The 27,506-nt window shown below is 41.3% G+C and overlaps 1 protein-coding gene across 8 annotated transcripts in view; it reads left to right on the forward strand.

Moving 5' to 3' along the window:
• The window catches only part of Rbms1 (RNA binding motif single stranded interacting protein 1), a 206,504-nt gene that overhangs the window by 58,861 nt on the left and 120,137 nt on the right, over positions 1-27,506 (forward strand). The window contains exon 1 of one of the 8 annotated variants that reach the window (XM_051184596.1): positions 13,899-13,920. The exons of 4 other annotated variants lie outside the window; for them this stretch is intronic. Coding sequence is in view for 3 of the 4 variants with exons in the window: in XM_051184590.1 (XP_051040547.1) it covers positions 20,902-20,970 (69 nt within the window). In the remaining variant the exon portion in view is untranslated. Of the gene's footprint in view, positions 1-13,898; positions 13,921-20,638; positions 20,971-27,506 lie in introns of those variants that run through there. 3 more of the 8 variants (XM_051184590.1, XM_051184591.1, XM_051184594.1) reach the window with 3 other exon arrangements.

The following is a 27,506-nucleotide window of genomic DNA, read 5'->3' on the forward strand; positions in this document are numbered from 1 at the left end:
GCTTCTAATAAGCAAGAAAAATATTTCCTCTGACAGAAAGCATGTATGTTTCCAACCAAAAGAGCTCCTGAGTCATAGTTTTGCAAAAATTTGCCACCATTGGCATTAACTTGTAGCTACCAAATTAATATATTTTAAAGGCATTGAAATGTGTAAACATTAAAGATGTATTTTAAAGTTGAGGAAGGATAGTTAATTTATATGATTTTTCTTTTTCTTTCTTTTCTTTTCTTGTTTTTTTTTTTTTTTTTTTTTTTTTTTTTTTTTTTTTTTTTAATCCTGTAGATAGGGGTGATGTTTCTAGATATTCCTGTGCAAGAATCTGAGGCTCTTTGTTTTTTCCAAAACCTTTAATTGAAATAAAATCAATGTGGTGCCTGACACTGATGTACATAAAAGTACTAACCATCTTTAGTAGTCAGTGTTTAGAAAGAAACAAAGTAACATCTTAAGTAAGTAGGTGGAGTAAACTGATGTTAAATTCCTCCCCTTTTAAAATAACTTAGGATTGATAAGCACTATAAAGCTGAGGGCTCATTAGTAGTGTGTGTGCCCATTGAGCCCAAAGCCCGAATTCGATCCCAGCTCTGCAAAAATTAATTAATTAAAATTAATTAACCTGTAAGACTCGGTTTCTCTTTCTCACAAAACTTGTTAGTATTTATTTAAGGAGCAATACTCATTGCTGTTTATTAAGGAGACATTCTGATTGCAATACTCATTGCTGTTTATCTTAAGCCGTGGAGTAAGGCTGTGCCACAGATACACAGGGGAATCAAAACCCAGGTTAGGAAAGCAGAGCCTCACCACACTGCCTTCCTACATCTCAGTAGTAAGCACTGTAGTAAGCACAGGCCCTGTGGGTACCAACTGGATAACTGCATGGTTCGGGCATGGTTTCCAAGGGAAGAGTTTAACAGTGGCCTCCTGAACGCCTACCATTCCTGTCATCCGGTTGCTCTTGGCTTAGCAGGTTTCAGGGGCTGGCTCCATGGCTTCCTGGTATCCACGGGCTTCTCTTTCTTCCGGAGTCTGTGTTGAAATCCCATGAGTCAATCTTGTGTCACTGCTTCTCTTTCTTAACATCAGCTTACTACTCCTTTGTACTTGGTATCCAGTGGCTCAACCATAGTCACTCATCAACAATGGTTGGATGAATTGAGGAACAACTGGTTAAGAGATGAAAAATGTTTTAGGATCTCTTTTACTCAATCTTCAGAAAGTGCTAATAAGATAAAGTAACTGAAAAGCAACTGTACAGGAAAAGGACTTTTGAAAAAAAATTTAAGAGACCTACTCGTCCTTTAGGTTAAAAAGAATTCACTGAGCCCACACTTTGGTGGTGCATGCCTTTAGTCCCAGCACTAGGGAGGCACAGGCAGGCAGACCTCCGAGAGTTCGAGGCCAACGTGAGGTCCAGGAAAGACATACTATGAAGAGCAACCCTATCTTGAACCCCCTGCCCCTAAAAAAAGAATTCAATGTAGGGACTAAGGAGACGCTTCAGTGGGTAAAGTGATTGCCATGCAAGCTTGAGAATCTAGGCTCTCCCACTCAAAATAGTATTGCTTTAAAATCCTCCCACTCCATGCTGTCCCATTTAAGCAGCTGTATCTTCAGGCATGGCAATGCTGAGTTAACTCTACATGCCAGGTAGGACGGACCATTCTCAGTTCTCATAAGATCTGAAGAGTACTTTTGTTAAGCCCTCCTCATATTAATCATTTATAAAAGAATAGCAATCCCTAATTACTGTAAGGAAGACACCGTTTTTTTACATATTGGTGCCAGGAATTGAACTTGGGCCTTTAAGAATGCTATGCATGTGCTCTCTACCACTGAACTGTACCTTCCAGAGCAGCAAACATCCTCTTTGCATTTGCCTTTAAGATTCCTTCCCTTCCTGTCACTGCCTACCTTTTACATTTTAGTTGCTCAGGAAATCAAAATAAATACCGGGGAGGTGTCCTCAATTATTCATCCCTTTTGCATCCTTTCACTCTTAAAAAATATGAACAGAGGTTCTGAAATTCATTATGCAGAATCATTTTTTTTAGTTTCTGTTACATGTATAGTCACTTCTGAGTGAGTAGACAGTAGATATAATTACACCCAAGTGTGTGATTTTTCTTTTGATTTGAAAGTTTTCAACCAAAAGTTGCATTGAAATTCAATTTAAAATTCAGCTACTCAGCTCTTAGCACACGTAGATCCGACAGTTGCCGGTTAATGGGGCTTTCATTCCCTTGCACTTTGGAAGCAGCCAGCATTCCCAAATGCACTAGGAGTATTTCCACTCATTAGAGAACCAGTTTTTCTCAGAGCCTTCTCTGAAGACTTTCTGTGTGAAAACAAAACAAAATGGGCAATAAGAGTGCCATATGAGGTGAGGAAGGATTTTGTTCTTAATTTTACAAAATTATACCCTTTTCTTAGATGCCTAAGGCAAATTAAAAAACCACTTTTGATACCAGAGTGCAGCAGCCTATGATACAGGTGGCTATATTGAAGAGCATTTGGGGGATGGGAGTGGGGGGGGATTGTTAATGGGAGTGCGCTGATGATGTGGGGGACACGAAAACTCCAGAGAGTAATGCCTTGATGAGTTTGGCTCCCAGTCAAAAAGCCGAGCTTAGAACCATATACACTGGCTTCTTTGGACCAGTGTGGATTATTATGATTGCTGTGGGTGAGGTCATGTACTGAAGAGATCTGGAACAGAGAAGAGAAGGGACAAAGGAGGACAACCAAAAGAAGACAACTTGGGTTTCCATGAAGCAGGTGGGTGGCATGGATATAGTAATGCTGAATGGATAGGGAGACGTTGAGGAAAGAGTAGATTAGTCTGTAACTAGAATGTGAGCTGCCTCTGTGCAAGCTGCCATTGCCGAGTGATCACTCAATGACTCTGGCTGTGAGGGAAAAAAGGCGTATAACATCTTAACTAACAAGAAATGCCTGCATTCCTTGTCTTAGGGCAGAGAAAACTTGAGCAAGTAAATAGTCCAGGGAAACCACTACATATTCTTTCCTTATTTCTAAAAGGAAGACATATTAATGTAATACTTTATTTCGTACATGTGTTCAATATTCGTGGGAACATGGGTATATGCTTATAGTGGTCAGAGGACAATTTTGGTGACATCCTAAGGAATGCCTTTGACCTTCTTTGTGAAAGGGATTCTCATTGACCTGGAAGCTGCCAAATTAGGCTAGATGGGCTGGCCAGCAGGCCTCAGGGATGCTGCAGACTCTTCCTTCCGAGCACTGGTATTACAAGTGGGTGTCACCGTACCTGGCATTTTTACAGGGCTTCTGAGGGTGAAGCTCACTCAGGTCCTTGTGTTTGTGAAACAGGCACTTTCTCACCTGAGCTATCTCTTCAATCCTGTGTGGGGGTGGGGGTAGGGGGGAAGGACTCACTATTGAAAACAAACAAAGCAGTACTTGATGTGGAAGGGTTTGGATGAGGGTAGGGATAGGGAGCAGTTAGAGGGGAACTTCATTTAAAGGAAGGGATACAAGGCAAACATCTATATCTTGTAAAAACCAGAGAAATTGCAAAACTACTGCCATAGAGAGAAATGCCAAGACAATATGGGAAAATATAGAGGTGTATTTGAAAAAAAGAACTGAAGGCATTTCCTATGAATTGTTTCAGGTGATGTCTCATTATTTGGCAATGAAGGGAGAACTGAGGGTTTCAATTAATTCACGAGGGTTTGGGCCAAGAACACTTGGAATGAGTAAATCGGATATTTCACAGCACTGAGGGTGCAAATGTTTAGTGAAATTCTAAGTGGTTATGGCTGTGAATTACATAGGAAGTTGTTCTCAATCCCAGAGAAGGAGAAAGTGCTTGTCTTAAATGCTCCTTCAAGATAGGAGTGGATGTGCTGTGGACACCACCTTTTAGAAACAGCACCTTTGAGTGGTCTGTTGTTGCTTTAGATGAAGTGAAATGAAATGGTAGATGGTGTGACCTCATGGATCAAAAGAATTGGAAAATACAGTATCAGAACACATGAAATGAAGACTCTAAAATTCTTCATCAGTAATGACTACCAACGTATTCAGCATCTGGATTTCAGTTCAACTCAGTGTTTAGCTGTGGGTGTTTGCTTGTGTTTCCACCAGCTACTAGATGAGGGCTCCATGGTAGTGGATAAGTTAGTCAGATATTAAGCACTAAAATGATAATATCTAATACTATCATTCTTTATTTATTTATTTTTCAGCACTGTGAATGGAACCTAGGGCCTCGTGGTAGGCTAGTACTAATCGAAGCAAACTGTGTTTTGCTTTTTTGAGACAAGGTCACACTGAATTGCCCAGTCTTGTCAAGAGCTCATTCTACTCCTCAGCAGGTCATGAACTCAAAATTCTTCTGCCTCAGTCTCTGAAATAGCTAGGATTACAAGCCTGTGCCTCTAGGCCCAGCTAGAACAGAAAAGAATGGGAGAACTTGATGCCATGGTGTTGTCAATCACTAAGAGGAAGTGGATACTGAAGGTTTTCTTGAAATTAAACTGTAAAACTAGAGGTGTTTGGTGTTTTTTCCCAATTAATTTAGGTAGTTATCAGTAACTAATAGTTTAGCAGGGCCAAGAAGGCTCTGTGAGTCCCTCCTTGATCGAGGGTTGACTGTTGGTATGCCCAGGCTGTACAGGCTCAGCACAGTGGCCATGGGCAGGTGCTATGAGATTGCAATGGTTGTGTCATGCTCAGAAGACAGCCTTTCACAGTCCTCCTCCTTCTCCAGCTGCTCTCACCTGATCCTTAGAGACGGTTGTATAAACCTTGTGACTAGGGTTGAGCACTCAACCGTTTCTTATTCTCAGTACTTTTAGCAGCAACAATCTCAGCACTCACTGCTGCTCATTGCAAACAGAAGCCTCTCTGATTAAGGCTGAGAGAGCCTTAATCTATTATTATATTAGTAGAGACACAAATATTTAGAAGAGAGTTTGACATAATGTCAATTTAAGTAAACAGTAGTAATACGTTTTTCCTAAGGCCTAAGACCTCAGCCATGAGGTTTAGGCCAGGTTTACAGTATGGGGAGCAGGCTTCAGATTCTGTCAGAGAAGTTAATTACCCCATAACAGCTGTGCCACTGTCCCACAGTTAAGCACATCTTAACAGGAAGGTTGGCATTCACAGTTCATAGGGCTCAAAATTGAGTATGCTATTTCTCTGATACTCTGTGCAATGCCTTCTGACACTACAAAAGCTAGCCGGTAAAAAGGAAGCTTCTGGATCAGTTCTAGCTTGATTTGTCCATACCTTGAAACCAAGGTGTGTGGTATTTCAGAAGGTTTTGTTAAATAACTGAGAGGAATGGCAGTAGTCAGTGTTGTGTCAGGGGCCTCCCACACCCGGCACAGGAAAGTAATATCTTGCCATGCAGGATATTTTATAACCTTTTTTTGGCTTACAAACTAGTAGTTTTTCATTTTTTTTTTTTTCTTCATATACCCCCTCCCCTTTTGGTCAAACCTCTCTCCTTTCATCATCCTCCTCATTTCCCACCCCTGTGTTTAAACACTCCCATCCCAGTATTCTCTATTTTTTACATTAGCTATGCTATATTATCCCCTCTTCCCTTAAGGTATTCTTCATACCCTAGATTCCTGGCTTCTGTAGGTACTCCACAGTAAACACACAAATCTCTAGTTTTGGAGCTAGGATCTATAAATGAAAGAGTACATGCAGCATTTGTTTGGGCTAGCAACATCACTCAGTGTTGGTTTTTTTTGGGGGGGGGCAGTTCTATCCATTCACCTATAAATCTCATATTTTGATTTTCCCTCACAGACTAACAAAAATTTTGTTGTGTATATATATACCACATTTTCAGTATCTGTTCCTCAGCTGATGATTCTCTAGGCTGATTACATTTCCTGGCTACTATGAAAAGAGCAGCAATAAACACTGGTGAGCATGTATCTCCATAGTAGAAGGGAGAGTTCTTTGGATGTATATCCAGGAGTGGTGTACTGGGTAATATGGTAGCTGTAGTTCTAGCTTTTGGGAGAGCCTCCACACTGATTTCCATAGTGATTGTACCAGTTTATACTCCCACCAACAGGAAATAAGAAATTCTTTCACTACATCTTCATCATTCGTTTGTCATGTGATAGCCATTCTGACTGGGGTAAAATGGAATCTCCATGTAGTTTTAATTTGTATGACCCTGATGGCTAAGGACAGCAAATGCTTTTATTAACATGTTTGTTTATCCATTTGTAATTCTTCTTTTGAGAACACCCTGTCCATATCTGTAGCCCATTTATTTTATTTGTTTTTCCGTGTATGGGTATTACACCTATGTGTATGTTTGTGTACCACATGTATGCCTAGTGCCTGGGAGGTCAGAAGAAGGCATCAGGTTCCCTGGAACTGAAATTACAGATAGTGGGGTGCTGTCCTGTGGGTGCTTGGAATTGAACCCTGATCCCCTTGGAAGAGCAGCCAGTGCTCTTAACCACCTAGATATTGCTACAGCCCCCAACCCCCATTTTTGATTGGATTTTTTCTTTTCTTGATCTTATATTTAAGTTCTTTGTGTAGTCTAGTCCTCTGTTGAATGTATCATGGCAAAGATATTGTATCATGCCTATTGATTCGATCAGCCATCTCCTTCAGTGCTTTTATATTTCAGAGGTATCACTTGTCAACTGTTGACCTTCCTGGGTGACTTGTGTCATGTTTAGAAAGTCCTTGTATCTTATCTTGTAGCATATTTCCTGCCTTTTCAGAGTTTCAGGTTGTATGCTGAGGTCTCACACAGTAGTAGATAAGGATCAAGTGTCATTTTTCTACATGGAGACATCCACTGTACCAACAGTTTGCTAAAGATTCCATCTTTTCTATAGTGTTTTTTGTTTTTTGGGTTTTTCTGTTTTGTTTTGTTTTTTGGCATCTTTTTTTTTTTTTTTTTTTTTTTGTAAATGTGGCTGTAATTTTGGACATATATCTGGGCCTTCTGAGTGTTCTAGTCTGTTCTTTTGATCTATGTGTCTGTTTTATGCCAATACCATGCTTTTTATCACTATGGCAATGTAGTATGACATGAGATAGGCTATGATATTCCTTCTAGTAGAATAGCTTTGGCTATCTAGGGTCTTCAACGTTCAGGTGAATTTTAAGGTTATTTTTCTGTTTCTTTAAAGAATAGCATGGGAGCTTTGATTGGGAGTACATTGAATCCATAAATTGCTTTTGGTAGGAGGGTCATTTCAGAAAATTAATTCTTTTAATCCATGAGCACAGGAGGTATTTTCATCTGCTAGTGTCTTCATGGATTTCTTCCATCAGAGTTTTAAGTTTTCCTTGTAGAGGCCCTTCAGCTTCTAAGCTAAGGCTATTTCAAGATATACATTTCTGAGACTATTGTGAATGGAGTTATTTATCTCTCATGGTTTCTTCATTGGTATATACCAAGACTGCTGATTTGTGCGTGTTAATTTTGTATCCTAATACTTTGCTGAAAGTATAAGTTGTTGGGAGTGGTGGATTGTGGAGATTTTAGAGTGTCTCATAAGTAGAATCACGCCATCTAATAATGAATAGTTTAACTACTTCTTTTCCTATTTGAACTAATTTTATTTTCTTCCTTTGTCTTATTGCTGGAGCTAAGATAGTAGAGCACTGTTTTGAGTAGGAGTGGAGAGAATGAAGTCTTATTCCTGATTTTAATGGGATTGCTTTGGTTTTTTTCTCTATTTAGCATAATGTTGACTGTGGCTTTGGCAAATAGAGCCTTTATTATGGTGATGTATGTTCTTCCTAACATTATTCTTCCTAGGGCTTTTATCATGAAGGTATTCTGGTTTTTGTTGTTTTTGGTTTTGGATTTTTTTCCCAAAGGCTTTTTCTGTGTCTATTGAAATCATCATGTGATTTGTGTCGCTGAAGTCCATTTATGTGATTTATTACATTTATCAATTTGAGTAAGTTGAACCAGCCTTACATTTCTGGAATAAAGCCAACTTGATCATAGTAAATATTTTTTATGTGATCTAGTTTTTTCCCCCTTTTTTTCTTCTTTTGAAACAAGGTCTGTTCTGTATAGTCCAAGCTGGCTTTTTAAACTGATGGTGACCCCTTGCCTCAGCCTCCTGGATGCTGGGATTATAGATATGATGCAGGGATAAGACTGGAATTTTAGGTGAAATAATATCACTCATGAAAACATCTTAGCTGTGTGCTGAAGTTATCTGAAGAAGATTGACTTTAGTAATGATAAAAGATGATAGTTTATATTTTAAGAAAATTATGATTTTCATAATTTTTTCACAAAAATGATAAAGTAGATGTTATCTTTTCCTTTTGAACAACTGTAGATTTAGATGAAGGTTGCTAAGTGAATAGGCATGTACTTCTCTCTTTTTTTAAAATTGTAGTTCTTATGCTATGTTGCAAATGGTGGTGGCAGTTTGTAGATGGTGCAGTGATATACAGTGGTTCTTAGAGAGCTGTACTGTCTTGTATTGAAGAGGTAGAAGGAAGAAGCAGATGCTTTGAGAAAAAAAATCACCATTGGAGTTTCAAGGGAAATTCTTGGTTATGTCAGTCATTCTAAAAATACATTTTGGAACTTTTGTATTTTAATAAGTAATGTTCATTCAAGAGAAAAAGATATTTAGTTATTTCTAAACCTGTTAGTTCAAGAAGCTGTGTTTTATTCATACCTTATAGCAAAGAGTTTTTTTTTTTTAAATAATAAGTGAAGGTAGGTATATGGTTGGGTGGATGATGGATGGATGGATGGACAGACAGACAGACAGACAGATAGAAAGAGCACGGAGGTTAACCGCTCCTATCTTTTATGTCCTTGTAACCACTTTCTGGTTCATTCTCTATAATGACTGTCTTCAAGTTAGGATGACTGTGTGTGTCCTTATCAGTTCTGGTCCTAAATCATTAAGAATTGAGCCACAGGGTCTAGTGGGAGTTTACAGAGACTTTTAAGAGTGCTGGACTGTCAAGGAGATGGGGAGGGACTGATTTATGGTGCAGCCAGGTCATTGGGCATGTACTGATCTCTTGGCAGATGCCTTTCCACAGAGTAAATAGTACGGAGTGCATGCTGTATCTTGGCATAGTTTCCACAAGGGAGTTCATAATGTACAATGTGTTGTGTGTAGTAAGATGGCCTAATTTATGCATTAAGATAGCCCTTAGGAAGTAAAGCAAGAAGTCTCGGGAAATGAGAGCAGGAAAAGCTGAGAGAGGACAGACCATGAGCTGTGATTTCAACAGAGTAAACAAAGGGATGTGTGAGTGTGATCTGGTGGATGGAAGAAGAGAGGCTGTTTCTTGGCAAAGCTCAGAACCAGGAAAGAGCAGCCAAAGCATGGGGAGTAGCTGAAATATCCATGGAGCAGCCAAGGCATGAGGAGTAGCTGAAATAGAGGTAAAGGGGCAGAGGAGTCATAGTGGAGTGCCTTGAGTTTGAGGTGAGTGTTTTAGAAGTAGAATGAAACAGTCTGGGGCAATAAAAAGCTGTTTTGAAAACCATAACATTTAGAATGAATAAGGACTGGTTGGTGGGAACACAATAAATAAGAAAACTGAAGAGGCTAGTAGGTATAGCTTGGAGAATCTAATGCATAAAAGAGGTGGAGACGGAAAAGAGAGTCAGTAAGAATCGTAGAGCTCCAATTTAGAAATAGGGGGAGGGGTTGCCATCAATTATGGAAATTAGCTGAATCCTCTCTATTTCATCCCCTAGATTTATGGCATTTCCAAATGGAGTCACTGTTGGCTCTTATACAATTACATATCTCAACTTTTTAAATGGCTTGTCTCTTTTTCTTTCCTTCTTTGTTATGAGACAATTCGGTTGAGAAAAGGGAAAATGGGCAGTTAAAAGAAACCACCCACAGTGTGGTTACTTCCTATATAAAACAGCACTATGAATAAATTCACCTGAATTGCCTGGAACTCCTGGAGAGTCAACAGCACAAGACATTTTTGTACTCCCTTCAGCTGTTTGTAAACTCCCATCATCCAAAGATGCTTTAATTGTGAAAGATTCCAAGCATATACCAGAGTGGAAACAATGAACAGTTTCAGTGGTCATCAGCAATTTGACCATTCTCATTTGTGGGTAGGAATGTTTTGAATGTTATGTGATAGAGTGAAATGAATCATCTAATTTTCTGTTACTAGGATTTGAATGCCTACTCTAAATGATCTACTAGTCACCAGAAACGTAAACTATGATTTTCCAAAACAAGTGCCACTGACAGACATAGATAAGGAGGAAATACAACTCTTGCAGTGTTCATGGTATTTTGTAGTGGGTTATATTTAATGATTTCCATGGCACACGGTGTGTATGGATTCTAAGTTCTTATGAAAGCCTCCAAAATAGAACATATTTTCAAATCACTTCAGAGATTGTAAATTAGAGACTCTGAAGTGATGCTCTTTATTAATACTGAGAAATTTTGTCTAATAGACTAGAAGTTTTAACTTGTTATTGATTTAACATGTACCTCAATAAGCAGCTTTGTTTTTAATGGAATAATGGCCCATATTTGGATAGTACTTACATACTCTTTGTTTTGTTTTTGCAGTCCTGCGGTTGAGCTCAGGGCCTTGTGAGTACTAGACAAGCCTCCACTACCGAACCACATCATCAGCCTGTACTTGTACTTTTTTATGAGATACTGTTTGGTCATAAATTTACATATTTATGAAATTAAATTTGAATACTTCATGTGTACCAAGACCTTAGTTAAGTGTTTGGTATATATCTTTTGTTAGGTATGTTACTAATTTCTTAAGATGATTTTCATGGTAGAACAATGATAATTTTCACTTGTAACAGGGGGAATGTTTATGGGCAAGTGACATTTATAGCTAATCACAAAGCTTTGGTTAAAACCAGTTTGTTTTGCTTTTCCTATGCTATCCTATGCTTATCCTATGCTATCATTCACAGCAGTGAATGATAAGGAGAGCTGTGCAAGGCCAGGGAGGAACTACCCTAAGACCAGTCAGTTCCTGAATGCATGAGTCCTGACATAGTAGGTGTTGCTCCAAGGACAAAGCAGGCACAGTCGCTGCCCTGCCTATAACTGGCTCGCATTGCTTGTGATGTGATTGCTTTTCATCCACATTGTCATTTTCTCTGTTTTTTTTTTAATTAATTAATTAATTAATTAATTTTTTTGAGACAGGGTTTCTCTGTGTAGCTTTGGAGCCTGTCCTGGAACTAGCTCTGAAGACCAGGCTGGCCTCAAACTCACAGAGATCCTCATGCCTCTTCCTCGAAAGTGCTGGGATTAAAGGTGTGTGCCTGGGTTCTCTCAGTTTTAAGGACTGTGATAGCCATTTCACTCATGTCTTTTCTCTGACTTAACCTGATTTCACAACAGTTACTTTTCTAGGAAGACTGAATCCTACCGTGCACTAGGAAAGGGGTAGGTGTGTCACCGCCTCTACCTGCAGTCCATGCTTTCCGAAGCACTAATAGCAGTAAATGGAGAAGAGATGGACAAAGACTTAAACAGATTTCAGTTATCTCCCTCCAATCTTTCTTGTTATACAAATGTCTGTAATATATAAATACTGCAGAGATCACTGGATATGACGGTGAGGAAATGGCCAAGGAAGGAAACACAGCTTAACTTGCTCCTTGTGGTACATGTTTCTGGGAGAGTAGGAGAAGCATTCTCATTTTGATGCCCTCTGTCTGCTCCTGCTATTGTCTTACTCCTTGGTAGGATTGAATTTGTGATTCATTTCCTCTGTGTCTTAGTTGCTAGGAAGATTTAAAATAAGTACCTGACAAAATATGCTTCCAGAATGCAAGTTATGAATGAAAGAGACACATGTCTGTTTGCATGCAGTGTGCTTTGCACCTGTGTACTGTATGTTGTTGACACTAAGACTCACTCTTCAAATACCAAGCTCTTTGAAATTAGTATGCATTATAATTTATGATGTCTTATAATTACTGTCATCCACATTTTTTTAATGGTAGCGTCTCAGTAACTTTGGGCACTTATAATCAGTAATGTTTTAGATTGCATGATGTAGAGTTTATATCTACATATTTATAGGACACTGGTGGTAGAGACGAGGAAGACACTTCTTTTTTATCCAAAACAGAAAGCAAGAAGATTTTGTTTGTTTGTTTTACTCTAACAGTTGAGGTCAAGAGAAGCCATTTTGTCATGGAATTTCATTTCCTTAAACATCACATGCAGGGAGGGCCCTGATGGATTGTTCTGGAGGACCCGCATTTCACTCCTATAACTCCAGCTTCACGGGGTCCAACAACCTCTTCTGGATCCCCTGGGAACCCGCTTTCATGTGCACATAATTACAAATGAAAATCCTTTTTCAAAAAGACACATGCTGATACAAAATGCAGCGTGTGCTGTAATCTCTCTTAAAATCCCAGCAAAATCTACAGACTAAGTGACGATTTATTATAACAGTTGTAGAATATATTCCTTAGGATTGGGTCACTTCTCTGACATTTAGCTTTTTCGCAGATATTCATGGTGTTATGATAAATCTCGAAGGGGACCTTGGCACATAACCATGTCAGGCGAGGGTGACCCAGGCAGAAGGACAAACATGTCAGGCAGACAGAACTTGAGAAGTTTTATTAGAAAAGAGAGGGAGGAGGAAGAAAAGTGATGAGGTAAATAAAATGAAGCAACTATATTTTAAAAAGCAACTACTTTTAAAAATATTTGTTGAACGATTAATGTATGCTGGTCAGGGATTGGCCCTTATACAATTCTCTCTGGCTTTGAAATACTGTATTTTTGGCCTTTATGACTTTTGGCAAGTTGCCTAACTTACCTGTTCACAGAGAAACATGGAGACATCTTCCCTGCCTACATCTCTGAGTCTTGAGTGGGATCATGAAATATTTTTATGAACACTAACATGTTAATGCATGTATTATGCCTACAACTATGAATACGTGTGTGTTTGTGTCTAAAACATTCTAAAGTCTTCAGAAGTTATCTGCTTCCTTCTGCCTCTCTCTCTCTGAGAAGATTCTGGATTTTTATTATAATCCTGTGGTTAGCAAATCATTTTCTCTGCCACCGTACTTAATGTTAGGTTGAGGGTTGGACAGAAGATGGTTCAGGGAGTATGTGCTTAATATGGCTTGAGTGTTCTAGGAGTGTCCTTACAGTTTGGAATTAGGAATTGCTGATGTCATGATCAGTCATATTGTCATGACAACCCCAGAATTTCCTCATTTGCCTTCTCTTCGCCTTGGGAGTATCAATTTGCCACAGGTCTGTCGTCAGTATACCCCATGTGTTAAGAGTGTTAGATAACCCAGAACTTGTCATTCTTACAAACACTTAGGGTGGGGAGTTTGTGTAAGCTCCTTGGGTGCCCTATTTTAGGATCCTAAGTTACATATCCTAATGTTGGAAAGTTTGCCTTCATACATATTCAACTGAATAGAAATCCACTTGTAGTCCTATATATTCTGGATTGAACTGTATAATTCAATGGAGAATGAAAAGCTTTTCCTCATTCTCATTTCCTCTAAGGATACCATTAATTATTCCAGCATCTTCCTCTTCAGGTGAAATAGACCTAATTTACTAATGAAGAGAAGAGCAAACTTTTCATTGCTTTTCTTCCATGTTTGGAATGCTTTGACCTGAACTCCCCCTAGGGACCTGCCCTGATACTTAGCGTTCTAACACCCTTTTTACCATTCTCAGCTGACATGGGGTTTGTTTGTCCCAGGTTCAGTTTGCTGTGCACTGTCAGAGTTGTCAGACATCTAATTGAATTTTACTCATGAAAAGGCGGTGGTTATTCCAGGTTTGAACTCATTTTGTTTTCCATGATTTAAAGATTTTGGCTCTAGCTTTGACAAACTCTGTTCTGTCTCTTCGAAGATGCTTTAGCAGAGAGGTGGGTGCAATTAGCAATCCCTGCCCCTCTCTTGCTCCAGTTCAATCATGTGCATAGATGGTTATCTTACCTCGAGCTCTCCAGGTAAACTAATTTCAGAGATTACCCTGTAATAATAGCTTTCCTTCAGAACTTTTGAGTTTAACTACAATTTGTGCAAACTTCCCTGAGTGATCTGAAATAGCTCCCAAAATAGCCCTCATATTTTGATAGGCCTGCCCATAGTCCAGCCACTCTGGTATTGGGTTTCCATTGTGAAGAGGGCAGAAGATAGACAGTCCATCCGGGTAATTCACGGAAACAGTAACTCACAGTTTGTGGGAATGACCTTCACCTTTCCTCGGTTTCTCAAACATTGTTTCTATAGCATGTGAGCTGCAGGTACAAATTCATTGTAATACAAACCAAAACAATACAAAATATTCAATTTTTAACTTGTTCATTTGAAAGGTTTTGTTGTTTTGTCTTAGAAAGACTAAGAGGTCTGTTTTTTATTTAAAAATGTAGGGGGAAATGCGTCTTTTTGAGTTTTTATGCCTGGAATTTAAGTAAGCTTTTAATTGTTATTAACCCTTTCAAGAAAAGAGTAGTAACTATGCCCCAAATTATTTGTAACTTTAATATATATATATATATATATATATATATATATATATATATCATGCTTTTTTCATAGAATTGAATGTCCTAAATGGTAGTTACGGTTTTGGTTGATGTATCATTTTATAATTTAACTAATCTTAAATAGGTCTTCTATGACTTTTTGAGGGAAAGTATATCAGAATTCTATAAGTTTCTTAATATCATGCTATCCTGTAGAAGATAGTCCTTCACACGTCTGTCACATATCTCCATTTGTCTCCCCAAAATAAAATGGGTTGCAAGATAGTCCACCTTAGCAACAATTAGTATAGTGAGATCTAAGTACTAGGTTGAAGCCAGAATTTATATATGGACCATTCAATATATATTCTAATAGTGGAAGTTTTGCCAAGTCAGTGTTCAGATCTCCTCAACCTAAAATAGGGTTCATTCCAATAAGTCCGGTGTCATTCAAATGTGTCCTAAATTGAAAATGTATGTCATTGGCTTAATCTAGTGAACAATATGGTTTGACAATGCATTGCAGTGCACTGCAGAGGATTGGATCTGTGGCTGATGGGAGCTAAGGCCACTTCCCAACATTGTAAGAGAGTACTATAAAGTACACACACACACACACACACACACACACACACACACACACACACACACACACACACTCCCCCACCATTAATAGTGGTAATATACATCAGAATTTGTTTGGGAGTGAAGAAATTTGAGTTTACTCTCCACTTGCACTATGAATTGGATCTGTGACTTAGGGTAAAAAGAGACAGGCATTCCAACATGTTAAGTGTGAAATGACACAGTAAATAACAGCTATTATCAGTTAATCATCCATGCAGACAAGCTGCACTTGGGCAAAACTCCTGTTTTTGGTTTGCTCACTAGGAGAGATTTAAGAGTAATCCAAGCATGGCTTCTCCTAAGAGTCATCAGCATATGGCTACTTTCATGTTGCCCTGTATGGGTTCTAGGTTGACAGCTACAGTTTTATTTTATTATAGCAGTTTCATTTTTATAGATGTGATTTTGTACATACCTAGGGGCCTTTAAGTCTGGAAAATGATTTGCAACATTTTGTTTTAGTAAAAAGCAAAACAGTACATTCTAAAAAACATTGTTCTATTTCAGAATTAGGGTACTTCCTAACTCTATTTTGTATAAAAACGGAAATATAGGGAATTTGTTGACCTCATATTTTTACTTCTATTTTGCTAGCAGTCAGTCAGAAGTTTTGTGAGCTTTTAAACACACTCTTACATGTGAATTTTTTTTTTTTTTCACCTGAACAACTTACACTAACCAATGCTGTACTGTTACGTTTCATGCATTAATGGTTTGGAACAAAGTTGAATGAACTTTTGTTTTTCCTTTCAGTTTTCAATTTGACTCAAGTGAAACAGAGTCCTTCCAGCGCTCCGTGTGTGATAGAAGGACAGGACTCTCTGTGGACCTGCTCTTTCCTCTCAGAGGTGTGCTGTTTTGCTCTTGTTGGACAGGCTATCAGAAGTTAGCTCCATCGCCACACTTTACGTGGACTGTCTTTGTTAATGCAAGTGTGCATATGTGTACTTGTGCATGTGTGTACTCTTGTGTGTGGAGTTCAGAAGATGACCTTGGGAGTCATGCTAGAGTACCATTCACCTCCTTTGAGACAGGGTCTTCCATTTGCCTGAAGCTTACCAATTAAGCTAGACTGGGTGGTCAACAAGCCCAAGGATCTGCTCTTGTTTCCGGCTCTGCTTCGTGGTCGTAACTGTGCTCCACCACACTTAGTGTCTCCATGCCTGCTGGGGACCAAACTCACTTTACCAACTGAGCTGTCCCTCAGCCCATTGCTTTTGTTTGTTTTTACTTTTAGTCACTCCATCAAAGGTTGCTCTCCTAAAAGGGATTCAATAGTATGGATGCTAGTATGTTTCCCGGTAGAAATCCTTGGGGCTTTGACTCTTCTCCAGCAATGGTCTCAGCTTTGACGACCCCACAGACTATGTCCAGGTCTGTTTTTCCTGGTCTTCTGCACACTGCTTCCTTCTGAACATGCTTCCAAACAAAACATTTATGTAGCCTCGAATTCCACACCCATGTTACATCCTGTATCAATCTCCTCTGCTGTGGACACTCACTGCACATCACAGTCTAGACCACTTGCCTAGCACTTACCACTTAAAGGCCTTCCATTACTGCTGCAGGGGTGACAGATGCTTACCTAGGAATTTGAGCTTTCTCTCTCTCTCTCTCTCTCTCTCTCTCTCTCTCTCTCTCTCTCTCTCTCTCCCTCTCTCTCACTACTGCTGCAACATTACACATCTTGAGAGAGTTCAGGGCTCAGTCTTTTGAACGCTACCAAGGCCTCAATTTTTAACACTGCTCTTGGTATTACTTAGGACCTCAACAGGAAGGCGAGCCAGTTTTCCTTACCTTTCCCTTGTTCCTCTGCACAATAAGCTTTATAACCCCTCTACCCTCCTGGGGTCCTTCTGAAAGTGGAACATGAAAAACCAAAGTCTTGTTTTAAAATTGTTCCTGTAGGATGAATGTCTTCTAATGCTGTCCTCACATTCCAGTTGTGCAAGCTCTTTGCTATCACGGAAGGCATCATTACCCATGTCTCATCTCCCCTCCTAGCACACAGGCTTCTGCTTGTTCTGGTTGCTCCATTGTCATTATCCTTGTGTGTATACCTCACCTACCCCACAGTGTGATCTTTGACAATACTCAGTCTCCCTACTCATGAAATGCCTTTATTCTAACATACAGTTTCTTAAAAAGGAGACTGGAGAACAGTAGATAGAGAAAAATCTCCAGTGGATATAGGCTCTTAAGACACTTCATCAAACTGTTTTCTTTTCTTGTTGATATTATCTGTGGTCAGATAGCCTGAGAAGACATTTTCATTCAGCCATCCAATAAGCAGGTATTGGAACAGCTTCCCCTTAGCTAAATGTGCCTGTTACTTACCATGGAATACCAATGTACCCTCACTTCTGTTCTTTGATGGTCTTCCAGGCTTGCTATGCAAGCAGGAGATAGTTTACCACCCTCCAATGCTATAAAACCAGGAAGACAATGCTAGCAGCTGCCATTTATTAAGCCTGGAACCTTTTGATGTAACATTGTACTTAAAGCTGTCCTGTAACCAAGGCAATCTGAGATGCAGAGATGCCAACTAACTTGCCCTACATTGTGTGTCTAGTAATTGGGGAAACTGAAATATGGAGTCAGATTTGCTCTGATTTTAATTTTGTCTCTTGTGTCACAAAGATAAGAAATCCTTTCACCTCATCTAAACAGGAGTGTGGTTTAAGTATATATACCAGGTGTTTGAGGGAGCTGCTGCTCTGAAGAGCCCAAACATCTCCAGGGACAACAGCTGCCTCCATCATCTATCTCAGGGCTCCTGGTGTCTGCTCTGCTAGTCTCCAGTCTGCTGCCAGTCAGCTTCCTGTTTACTCATAGTTTCTGCTTCCTCATAACCTTGGCTTGCATATGGTTTTGGCTTGTTGTGGCCTCCTCTCTACCCCCAGGCACTCGTGTTGTTTCTGCCCCTCTACTAACTGGTTTAGCCCTAGGAGTTTTCTGAATCGAATTCCCACGAGTGAGAGTCAGATTGGCGAGCTCATGCTTTCAATCCCACCCAGATCATAGGTCACTGGCCAGGCTGTGGATTGCCTGCCCCTTGGGTCAGGTTCCCACAGCTTTACCTAGGGCTGAGGGGGAAGAAGGGGGATGTATACAGGGCAGGCCACTGTAGTCTCACTTTCCCTGCAAAGAGGACAGACTCCACAGCAGGGATTGCCACCTTACCCTAGCAGCTTGCAGTCTCTCTGGTCTGTTTCTTCACTTTCTGTTTTAAAATGCATCTCTTAAAAAGAAAAAAATAATAATAATAAAGTCAGTCTTTCTAGATGAACCTCCCTGGATTTCATCCCTGTCATTGCTCTTAAAGCTATGTGCTCATGGATTATCTATAATTGATTGTGTATGTTATATACATGGTTTCACAGTCCTGTTATTTCCCTTAAGTTGGATATTTTGTATTTGAGTGACCTCATTACCTTTTATACATTTTGAGGAAGGTCAGTCTTTTCTTCTTTGTATTAATACTTTGCAGACAAGATTCTAGGTCTACTTACATTTGGAACTTTTGAACCCAAATGTATATTTTTGTTGTCACTTCTTTTGTAAAAACACATGGCTATGTTTTCTCTTTTTTTTAAGCAGTTTGTGTGACACTATAAACTACAAGTTGTTAATCCCTAGATTTTTTTTTTCTTAAAGTCAATCCTTGTTTTTTCAGTATGTTTGCACATTTTACTAGTGTCATTTTTTTTTTGGTCAAATTTTTATTATCAGCTACAATTTCCTTATCTCTAGAGAACTACTGTCCAATGGAGTGTTAACATTTTGGAATAGAACAGCATTCAATGGGTCATGACCCAGCAAATACATCCTGACTTGAGAGGAAAGCCATAAAAAAAAATATTAATGCTGTTTCTTCTGTGGTTTGATTGTGGTTTCCTAAGAGACCAGTCATGACAACTGAGGTTGTGCATGGGCCTTTTCTATAGATGACTGGTCAGAATCGTGGTGTTGGTTCAGGGGACAGTCCTCAGAAAAAGGCATCTTCAACTTAGACTGTTGGAACTAAAACTGTCCTTTCAATATTTGTGCGGGGTCATAAAGAGAAGAGACACTAGGCAGCATGCATAGAGTAGTGAAATATAGTTCTGGTATCCCCTCTATTTCACAGACTAGCTGTACTGTTGTCTTTAAACCCTTTAAGGGGCAGATATCCTGTAAATTTTATGGAGAGAGTTCTTACTTGCCCATTACGCACCAAGGATTGTGTGTGTGTGTGTGTGTGTGTGTGTGTGTGTGTGTGTGTGTGTGTGTGCGTGTGCGCGCGCGCGCTCAAAGAAAGACTTACTATTTCTTGTTACTTTTGCTGGATCTTTGGCTAATATGGAAGCAGTTTACCAAGTTACCAGCAGAATATCTGGGAAGAATATTTTTCAACTTGCTGTTGTCAGAAAAGCCTCTGTTGACATTCACTGCTTTCTTTATGGCAGCCAGAAGTTGAGCCCCTTCACTTGTTAGACAAGCTGGGATTTTTCATTACCATAGCAGATGGGCCTTTCCAGGAAGATGTTAGAAGCCAAGGAAGACCTGTGTATGTGTACCGTGGCTGTAATCCCGGAATACTGGAATACTAGCTAGGGAGCCCGCCAATTTAAAGATGGCAACCAGCCCTAGTACCCTATCCAGAAATGGCATGCATGCCATGACCACCAGCTTTTGAGGTTTCCACATTCAGAGAAGGGACTGTGAAAAGGGGCTGCCAGAGAAGCAGTTTTTATTTTTTCCATCTGGGAACAAAGGAAATTACTTCTGTCTTTGTCCCTTTCTTGCCCTGTCGTATTTAGTAACTAAGTTGAGGACGCATTCCTATTTCACTTCTGTTGCGTTCAGGAAGGACACATCCCCCACTCAGATGGCTTATATGCTTTTCACTGCCTATTTGAAACTGTCGTTTTGAAAGAAAACTCTTCCTCTGTGGCACAAGAATGAAATTGAAAACTTTCCCGGGTGTTTTTGCGTGAGGGACTGGAGAGAAAACCCGTTTGCTTTACAAAAATGTAGCATGCGAATTGGGGGGCGAAGAGGTGTGCTGGAAGGCTGATTTGTACCGGGAAGTGGGACTAATTATCCGCGCCTTTTCGGGAATGGGGGGGGGGGGCCGGGCGGGAGGACTGATGTGGAAGATGAAAGAAAAGGCGGCCAGTTGGCTTCCTATCCAGGTGTTCCAGCGTTCCCCAAGCGATGCCCTTAAAAGGGGCTACCAAGTGGGGCGCGAAGCCCAGGCGATGTGTCGCCTCCGAAGGGCCTGGGGTGGCTGCTCCCAGGAATGTGCGGCACGCGGGGCGCCAGACCCAACCATTGCGCGGGATGGGGGCGCCGCGCAGTCCGGGTTGCCGCCCCAGCCAGGGAGGCTGAGCGCGGGGGCCGAGGCCGGGGGAGCAGGCGCGCCCGACGGCGGGCGGGAGGGCTGGGCGCGGCACTAGGCGGTGCGCGGCCGCTTCCCCGCCCCCGGTCGGCGCGCTCTCGGGGCGGTGGTTGAGGCGGCGGGAGGTGGGGACGCGGCGGCGCTGCTCGTCCGCTGCCGCCGGCTCCGCGCGCGAACTCCGGTCCATGGCACGCAGGGCGGCGGCCCCCGGAGCTGCTCGAGAGTCGCCGGCCGCGCGCGCCGCGCCGCACTTTTAGGGCGGGAGCCGCGAGTCAGTTCCCGGCCTTAGCCTCCGCCGGCCCGGACAGACAAGAGGGAGTTCCCGGGAGAGCCGCGGCCCGCCTTTCCCCAGCGCCCCGCGCCCTGCGATGATCTTCCCCAGCGGCAGTGGCCACCCCGGCGCCGCCGGCGGCTGCAGGACACCCTACCGCAAGCAGGTGAGGCTGCCGCGCTCCCCGGGCCTGCGGCGACCGCGCGGGGCGGTGACCGAGTCTCGGAAGGAGATGGCGGGCGGGGAGATGCCCCGGAGACCGGGACCGGGACGGGCGGAGAGGTGGGACGGACGGGCGCGCGACCAGGGCCCCAGCCGGTCCGAAACAAGTTTGGGGTTTTCCTGGAGACCTTTGTGTGCAGGGGAGCCCGGAATAAGTCGGGACGCCGTTTGGCATTGCACTGGGGACCTCCAAGAAACCTGTCTGATTCATAGGAAACCCGGAAGACGCGCGCATATGTGTGTGAGTGTGAGTGTGTGTGTGTGTGTGTGTGTGTTGGGGGGGTGTATTCGCGCGCGCCCCTTATTTTTTTTTTTTTTTTTTAAAGAAGGAAAAAACAAAACGAAAAACCAGGAACTTCTGTCACTTTCTCAAGGTTTTCAGAAACATCGGGAAATCCTGTGACAGAGATACTGGGATATGCCTGAGTCATACACATGCCTTTTCCTATGCTAATTTTGTTTCATACATTTTCTAACAGATTGAATGCCAGCGGCACTTAAAAGGTTAGATCCGAATCCCCTGTCTGGAAAAGGAGTACAACTGGCAGGTTTTAGTTTCGGTCTTTTGTTTTGTGGTTCATCTTTGTTTTTGAAAGAAGGTTACTGAAGCCATGTTGTGATAAATCCTACAGCCTCAGCAGCAGCAATAACAAAACCTAGCTCTAAATTATGTTAAAAATGTGGAGGTCTGTTTAGAAAAGGTTAAACTCATTTAGAGGTCAGTGGCAGAAAGCTTGTTGAAAAATAAAATAAAAAAAAAAACAGTAAACAGCATTGCAGATCTTTTCCCTCCATAATAAATCCCAAGTCTACATCCTCAGCCACAGAGACAAATCAATTAAGTTATCCCAGTAATGACACCAGCAAACCGTATCCCTCCATGCAAACTGTGGTTGCACTCAGATCCATATTCGGGGCAGTGATGCCTACAGGATTATTGTGTGGCTGTCTAAATGGTTTAAAAAAAACAAAAACAACAACAACAACAAAAAACAACTCCTTCCCAACATCAGTCCACCTGAAATGTGTCCACAGTGTCAAAAAGTACAATTTTCTATTTTCTTCTTTGGCCTTTTTTTGTGTTGTTAAATTTGCCTTTCAAGGAGGGAAATGTCCCTGGTGATCGTGCCCACTGGGTCCCAGGCACAGCCACTTTTCACCTGGATTAAGGAGTCCAATCTGTGGATTAGAAGATTAAAATCTGTACTGATGACTTGGCTGACATCAGCGTCCACCCACATTGTCAGGGTTCACCCACAGGCATCACATCACGAAAACTCACTTCATGTGGCTTTATTTAAAATAAGTGCCCTCTGATGCTGTGTGCTAGCATTAACTTCAGAAGGGAAGCCAATTTACACTAAGTATTCCCCCAACCCCTCCTCCCCCACCACCTCTCTCTACCTGAAAGGATGGCTAATTATGTTAGGGCCTTGTGTATTCATTTATTTGTTGTCAAAACCCAGCGGGGTGTTAGCTCTGAAATGGGAAAAGGCTCTGAGGGTGAGGCCTTTTGCTGAGAGAGCCTGGCGGCTTGTGTGTGGAGGGGGGACAGCCTGCTGGCTGGCGCATGCTGATAAGATGCGGTCTTTTCAGGACTCTCCTTAGATTCAAAGACGAAAAGGGCTGACTGAATCAGAAAAAACAAACAGACTTTCCTTTTTCTATAGGCAAAGAAAGAAATGAATGTGTAGGCATTATACAGGCACAAGACCTCGGGTACCAGTGGTATTTGAGTCAAAGGTCTCTTTTGTTAGTATTTTGCCATTCATGGGAAAAGCACACTTCCAGCTCAGGGACCTGCTTACCAAGAGTGACTTCATGATCTCATCCTGGCTGATCCTGAATGGGAAATCTAATTAATACCTTTTTTATATATAAGATTTTGTGATGTTAAGCTCACACCTTTCAGTCCGTAATGCTTCCTTCAGTATGGTGACAGAATTGGTAATTTTCAGGCCTATAATGCCGGTTGATTTTAATCTAGAAATACATAATCAGCTGTTAGAGCTGATTTCAGCTAACTTCCTTGAGGAGTGAAAAAGGAATGTAAGGGATACTTAAGTCACCTTTGGAGCACATACAAGCTGGAATCACTCTCATTGGGCACATGGAATAGTAGAGCCTCACTACTTGATGGTACGTATTCTGGATGCTTTCTGTGTATTAGCTGGTTGCATCATGTTGGCAGCAGCCCTGTGGGGCAGGTAATGTTGGTCCTTACTTAACAGTGAACACTGAGGATTAATGGATTAAATAACTTGCCAGAGTCCATACCACCCAGTGAGCAGAGCCAGGGAAAATCCTGGCCACTTGGCTTTAAGAGCTCACACTACAAGTGCCTGCTGCCATGTATATCCCAGGAAACACCCATGTAAAGTTTCTCGGTGTCAGTACCCATGGCTCCCTAGTCCCCTATCCGCCCTCATGTGACTGTGGGTGTATGTTGTGAGACAGAAAGTGAAGGGTGGAGCAAAATTTGATGAGTTCAAGGTGTTTGGTAGGAGCATTGATGCCCGCATTTTGCTCTGCGGAACGATTGTTACTCCACTATGCATTTTACATATGTAGGAGCCACCTAGTTTCAGTGGAAGCAGAGGTGGGCCTGACTTATCCTTCTCTCCCCAAGTGCTGCAGCCAGGGCACCTGGGATAAACAGGATTTTCCTGCATCACAGGCCTGTAGGCACATACACCTGCTCAGCTGAGGCCAGTAGGATAGTAGTAAGAGTACTCTCAAGACTACCTGCTCCTCAGTGCCCAGATAAAGGTTTAAGTTTCTGAAGACATAGGTACATCCTATCTCTGTAGGTCGTGACTTGCAGACATGCTATTCCTTAAGTAGATAGTATGATTATGTGAAACCAGTGTCCCTCAAGGGAAGTGAAAACATTGATCAGGACTTCTGTAATTGTGAAGATATTTCATTGTGGCTTGAAAGGAAAAGAAAGTGTTTCATAGTTGAAAAGCCTTTATAAACTGAAAGTGGGTATTTCCAGTTGTATTTCGGGTTATGTTTCTTGAAATTTTTTAAAGCTTTTTTTTTTTTATGTTTCCTTACTTCTTTCATGCAGCTTCTTCCTTGAGATAGTAGACTCAGTGATGTCAGGTAGTATTAGTTTTGCAGATCATGACATGTAGCAAAGCCTTTTTTGGCTGAGTGTGTTGCCCTAGTGGTTTGTCATAGGGTTTTGGAAGTAGGTGAGTAAATGTTAAGACTTTGGGTGTGTTTATCTCTCTTTAACCAATGGGCTTGCCTTCCAAGAGGCGTGCTTTAGCAAACCTTGCTCGACTAAGTACTTATCACCCCAGTTTAAGTAGATTTACACAGTTTGCTGCTTTCTTGAAGATTAACTGGGTGTAGCTGCACGTGAGGAATTCCATAGTGATTCAATGTTTGGCCTTGTTTAGAAGACATGGAAGGCTGTTGATTACTCCTCGCCAAGCAGTTTCTCTTCACGGCAATTTGTGTTTGGTATCCGTGTTTTGTAAAGTTTGTAGATTAAAGTTGTATGTGGAAGATATTTTGGGGAATGGTGCCTAAGCCAATCCCTACATACTTTTGTTAGACAAAGGCAAACATTTAGGCAGAGATTGGAGGTTTGTTTGGTATGTGTAAAAAAGTTCTTTCTCTTTTTATTTTGTATTTTCTCTGTGTGTTTGTGATTCAGTAGTATTTGTGATTCAAAGTAATGGGGTTTAGGCACCTGCTCGTAGGCCTTTTCGAAGTGTAGACCCCTTTCAGCTAGGTGTGCCTTTTTGACATCTCACTGTATTTTCCATAGTTTACATTATGTTTTGAACACATTTGTGGATTTCATTTTTTCCTTCCTTTATGAGATAGACAGTTGTCATGAGCATGCACCATAAATTGTTAAAATTATTGTAACTTTGTGATGTATTTCTCAGTGGGAGAGGGGGATCCAGATCCTGTGGATAATGTTTCTAACATCTCATCAAGCAGGAAATACTCGAGGTATCGAGGTATATACCCTCCCTTCACCTCAGTTATGTTTCATCCCCACTATATGGAAAAGGCACTGGAAATTAAATGGGCAGTGAAATTAAATGGCCTGGTTAGTGAAAGCCAGGTCTTTGGGGTCAAAGGCTGTGTCTGCAACCAGAAAAAAAGAAAGATGCCCTGTCCAGAGCAGCTAAGCCTTCTGCACTTCCCTTTACTTAGTCTCTGAAAGACATGCAGTGCATGGGGTGGCCTGGGTTTAACATGGGGGAGTTGAGGCACTGTAATCATTTTGTTTGTTCCCAAAAACCTTTGCTCCAGAATTGTCAGCCAGCATATTGGATGTTCAGTAAAATTAGAATCTCAGATAGCATTTTTTTTTTTAATACATGTCTCAGAAATGTTTTGCTGCGTGTTTTTATTTGCTAAATCCAGCAATTCTATCTTGGGGAACCCAATTCACTTTTGAAAAACTAGTTATAAAACATGATTATAAAACATCCTGTTCTTGTTTTTCCATTTAAGACTTTGCCTCTTAGCACATCCCTTAAGGCCTGATGAAAATGTAGATCTCACCCTTTACCTTCTTAGCCATTGTGGTCAGTGCTTCCTCCTGCCCAGCAAGACCTTGGCTCAAGTTCTCCAAACTTTGGCTCTACCTTTCCCAGACCTTTTCACTTCCCTGAGCCTGGGGTTCTGCCTAGTAAAGATATATGCACACTCACAAGGTGGTGGTTGCTAGTCCTCGTAAGGTGTTATTATTATTAATGTCCCCACAGAGCGGGTAGCATCAAGTGGTCCCTGGAGACACTGTGAGGTCCTAGGAGACCTTGACATGGTCTCTAAAGAATGACCCTGTTTACAGCCTCTTAAGAAGGGACTGTGTTTAGGCTGTGGGCAGCCTCAGAGGAGGGTATAAGCTCTTGAGTTCTCAATCCATTTTTAAAAAAGAACTAGTGAGCAGAAACATGGATCTCTGCCTTTAAACAGTTGCTCCTGTGTTTGCATCCTCTTGGTAGAAGCAAGCCCTCCCAACTCTAGTTTTTACTTCGTGCAGGTATTTGAAAGCAGGAAGCAAAAGGCACTGATCATTCTTTAGCCATGTTTAAATTTGCTGTAAAACTGACAGGTTTGATCATTAAGCGCAGGCAAGCTTGGTTTCCTGGAGCCTGTCCTTTGTGCTGTTTGTATGTTTGATTTTTCAAAGATGTCATCTTTACCTTACACAGAAATAGAAACATTTTTTCTTTTTGTCCTCTAGTGTCTGTATGGGTGTCTGTTTGTTTTTCACCTTGCATTTATACAGTGTGCTTGGCTTGCTGCATTCCAAAGCCCCCTGGAGTTTAAAATCGGGCAGATACATGGTAGACAAGGAAAACCAGGTTTTCTGGAGTTAGGATCAGGTTAATAAGTAAATAGGGGAACCCAATTCTGGGTTAAACTAATGAATCAGTGCAGCTATTGGTATTTAACACTTTTTAAGTCACGGTGAGAACAAATGACACCTTATTCAGATTTCTGTGACCTGGAGAAAAATCTATGTGTGCCCCACTGTAAGCACAGGGAATCCGAAAACAATGGAATGTAAAGTAGGGAACACTAGCTTGTGTTTGTTAATTTCATAACCAATATAATCCCCCCACCCCACCCCCCCAAGGCAGAGTTTCTCTGTGAAACAGCCCTGGGTGTTCTGGAACTCACTATGTACATCAGGCTGCCCTCAAACTCACAGAGATCCAACTTCCTCTGCCTCTTGAATGCTGGGATCAAAGGCATGTGCGACACTACCCAGCACCAATATAATGTTTAAAGTTTAAAGTATTGGAGCTGAGTGTGATAGTTATAACTGTCAGGAGGCTAAAGCAGGGGGATTCCAAGTTTGAGGCTAGCCTGAGCTACTTAGTGAGCACTTGTTTCAGTAAATAAATAATTAACAAAGTAAAACAAAACCAGGAGGAAATGTTCTAAAATGTTCATGGCTTCCTCTGTTAGTTAAATATTCTATTCACTCCTGCCACCTAAAATACAAGCATGTAGTTCTTGGATTATTTTTTTTTTTTAAGTAAAAAATCTTGAAAGGATAGTTATCTTTAGTCTCTCAAAATTGTGGTGACATACTAAAGAATTCTTTCATGTTGACGTTGTCAAAGAATAGCATAGGGCTGGCCTCCAGGGTACATACCTGTGTCCTAACTACTGTGGAGACCCAGCATAGGGCTGGCCTCCAGGTACATACCTGTGTCCTAACTACTGTGGAGACCCAGCATAGGGCTGGCCTCCAGGTACATACCTGTGTCCTAACTACTGTGGAGACCCAGCATAGGGCTGGCCTCCAGGTACATACCTGTGTCCTAACTACTGTGAAGATCCAGATGGGAGGATGGATATTCAAGGTCAGAGTAGGCAGGAAAACAAGAATTTATCATAAAAAAAAATAGAAGGACCCCTCATACCCTTATACACAAATACACACACACCACTGCTTATTTCTCATGTACATGCATGTGCCCCCCCCACACA

Source organism: Phodopus roborovskii, unplaced genomic scaffold (genome assembly GCF_943737965.1).
Source record: "Phodopus roborovskii unplaced genomic scaffold, PHOROB, whole genome shotgun sequence".
Lineage (NCBI taxonomy): Eukaryota > Metazoa > Chordata > Mammalia > Rodentia > Cricetidae > Phodopus > Phodopus roborovskii.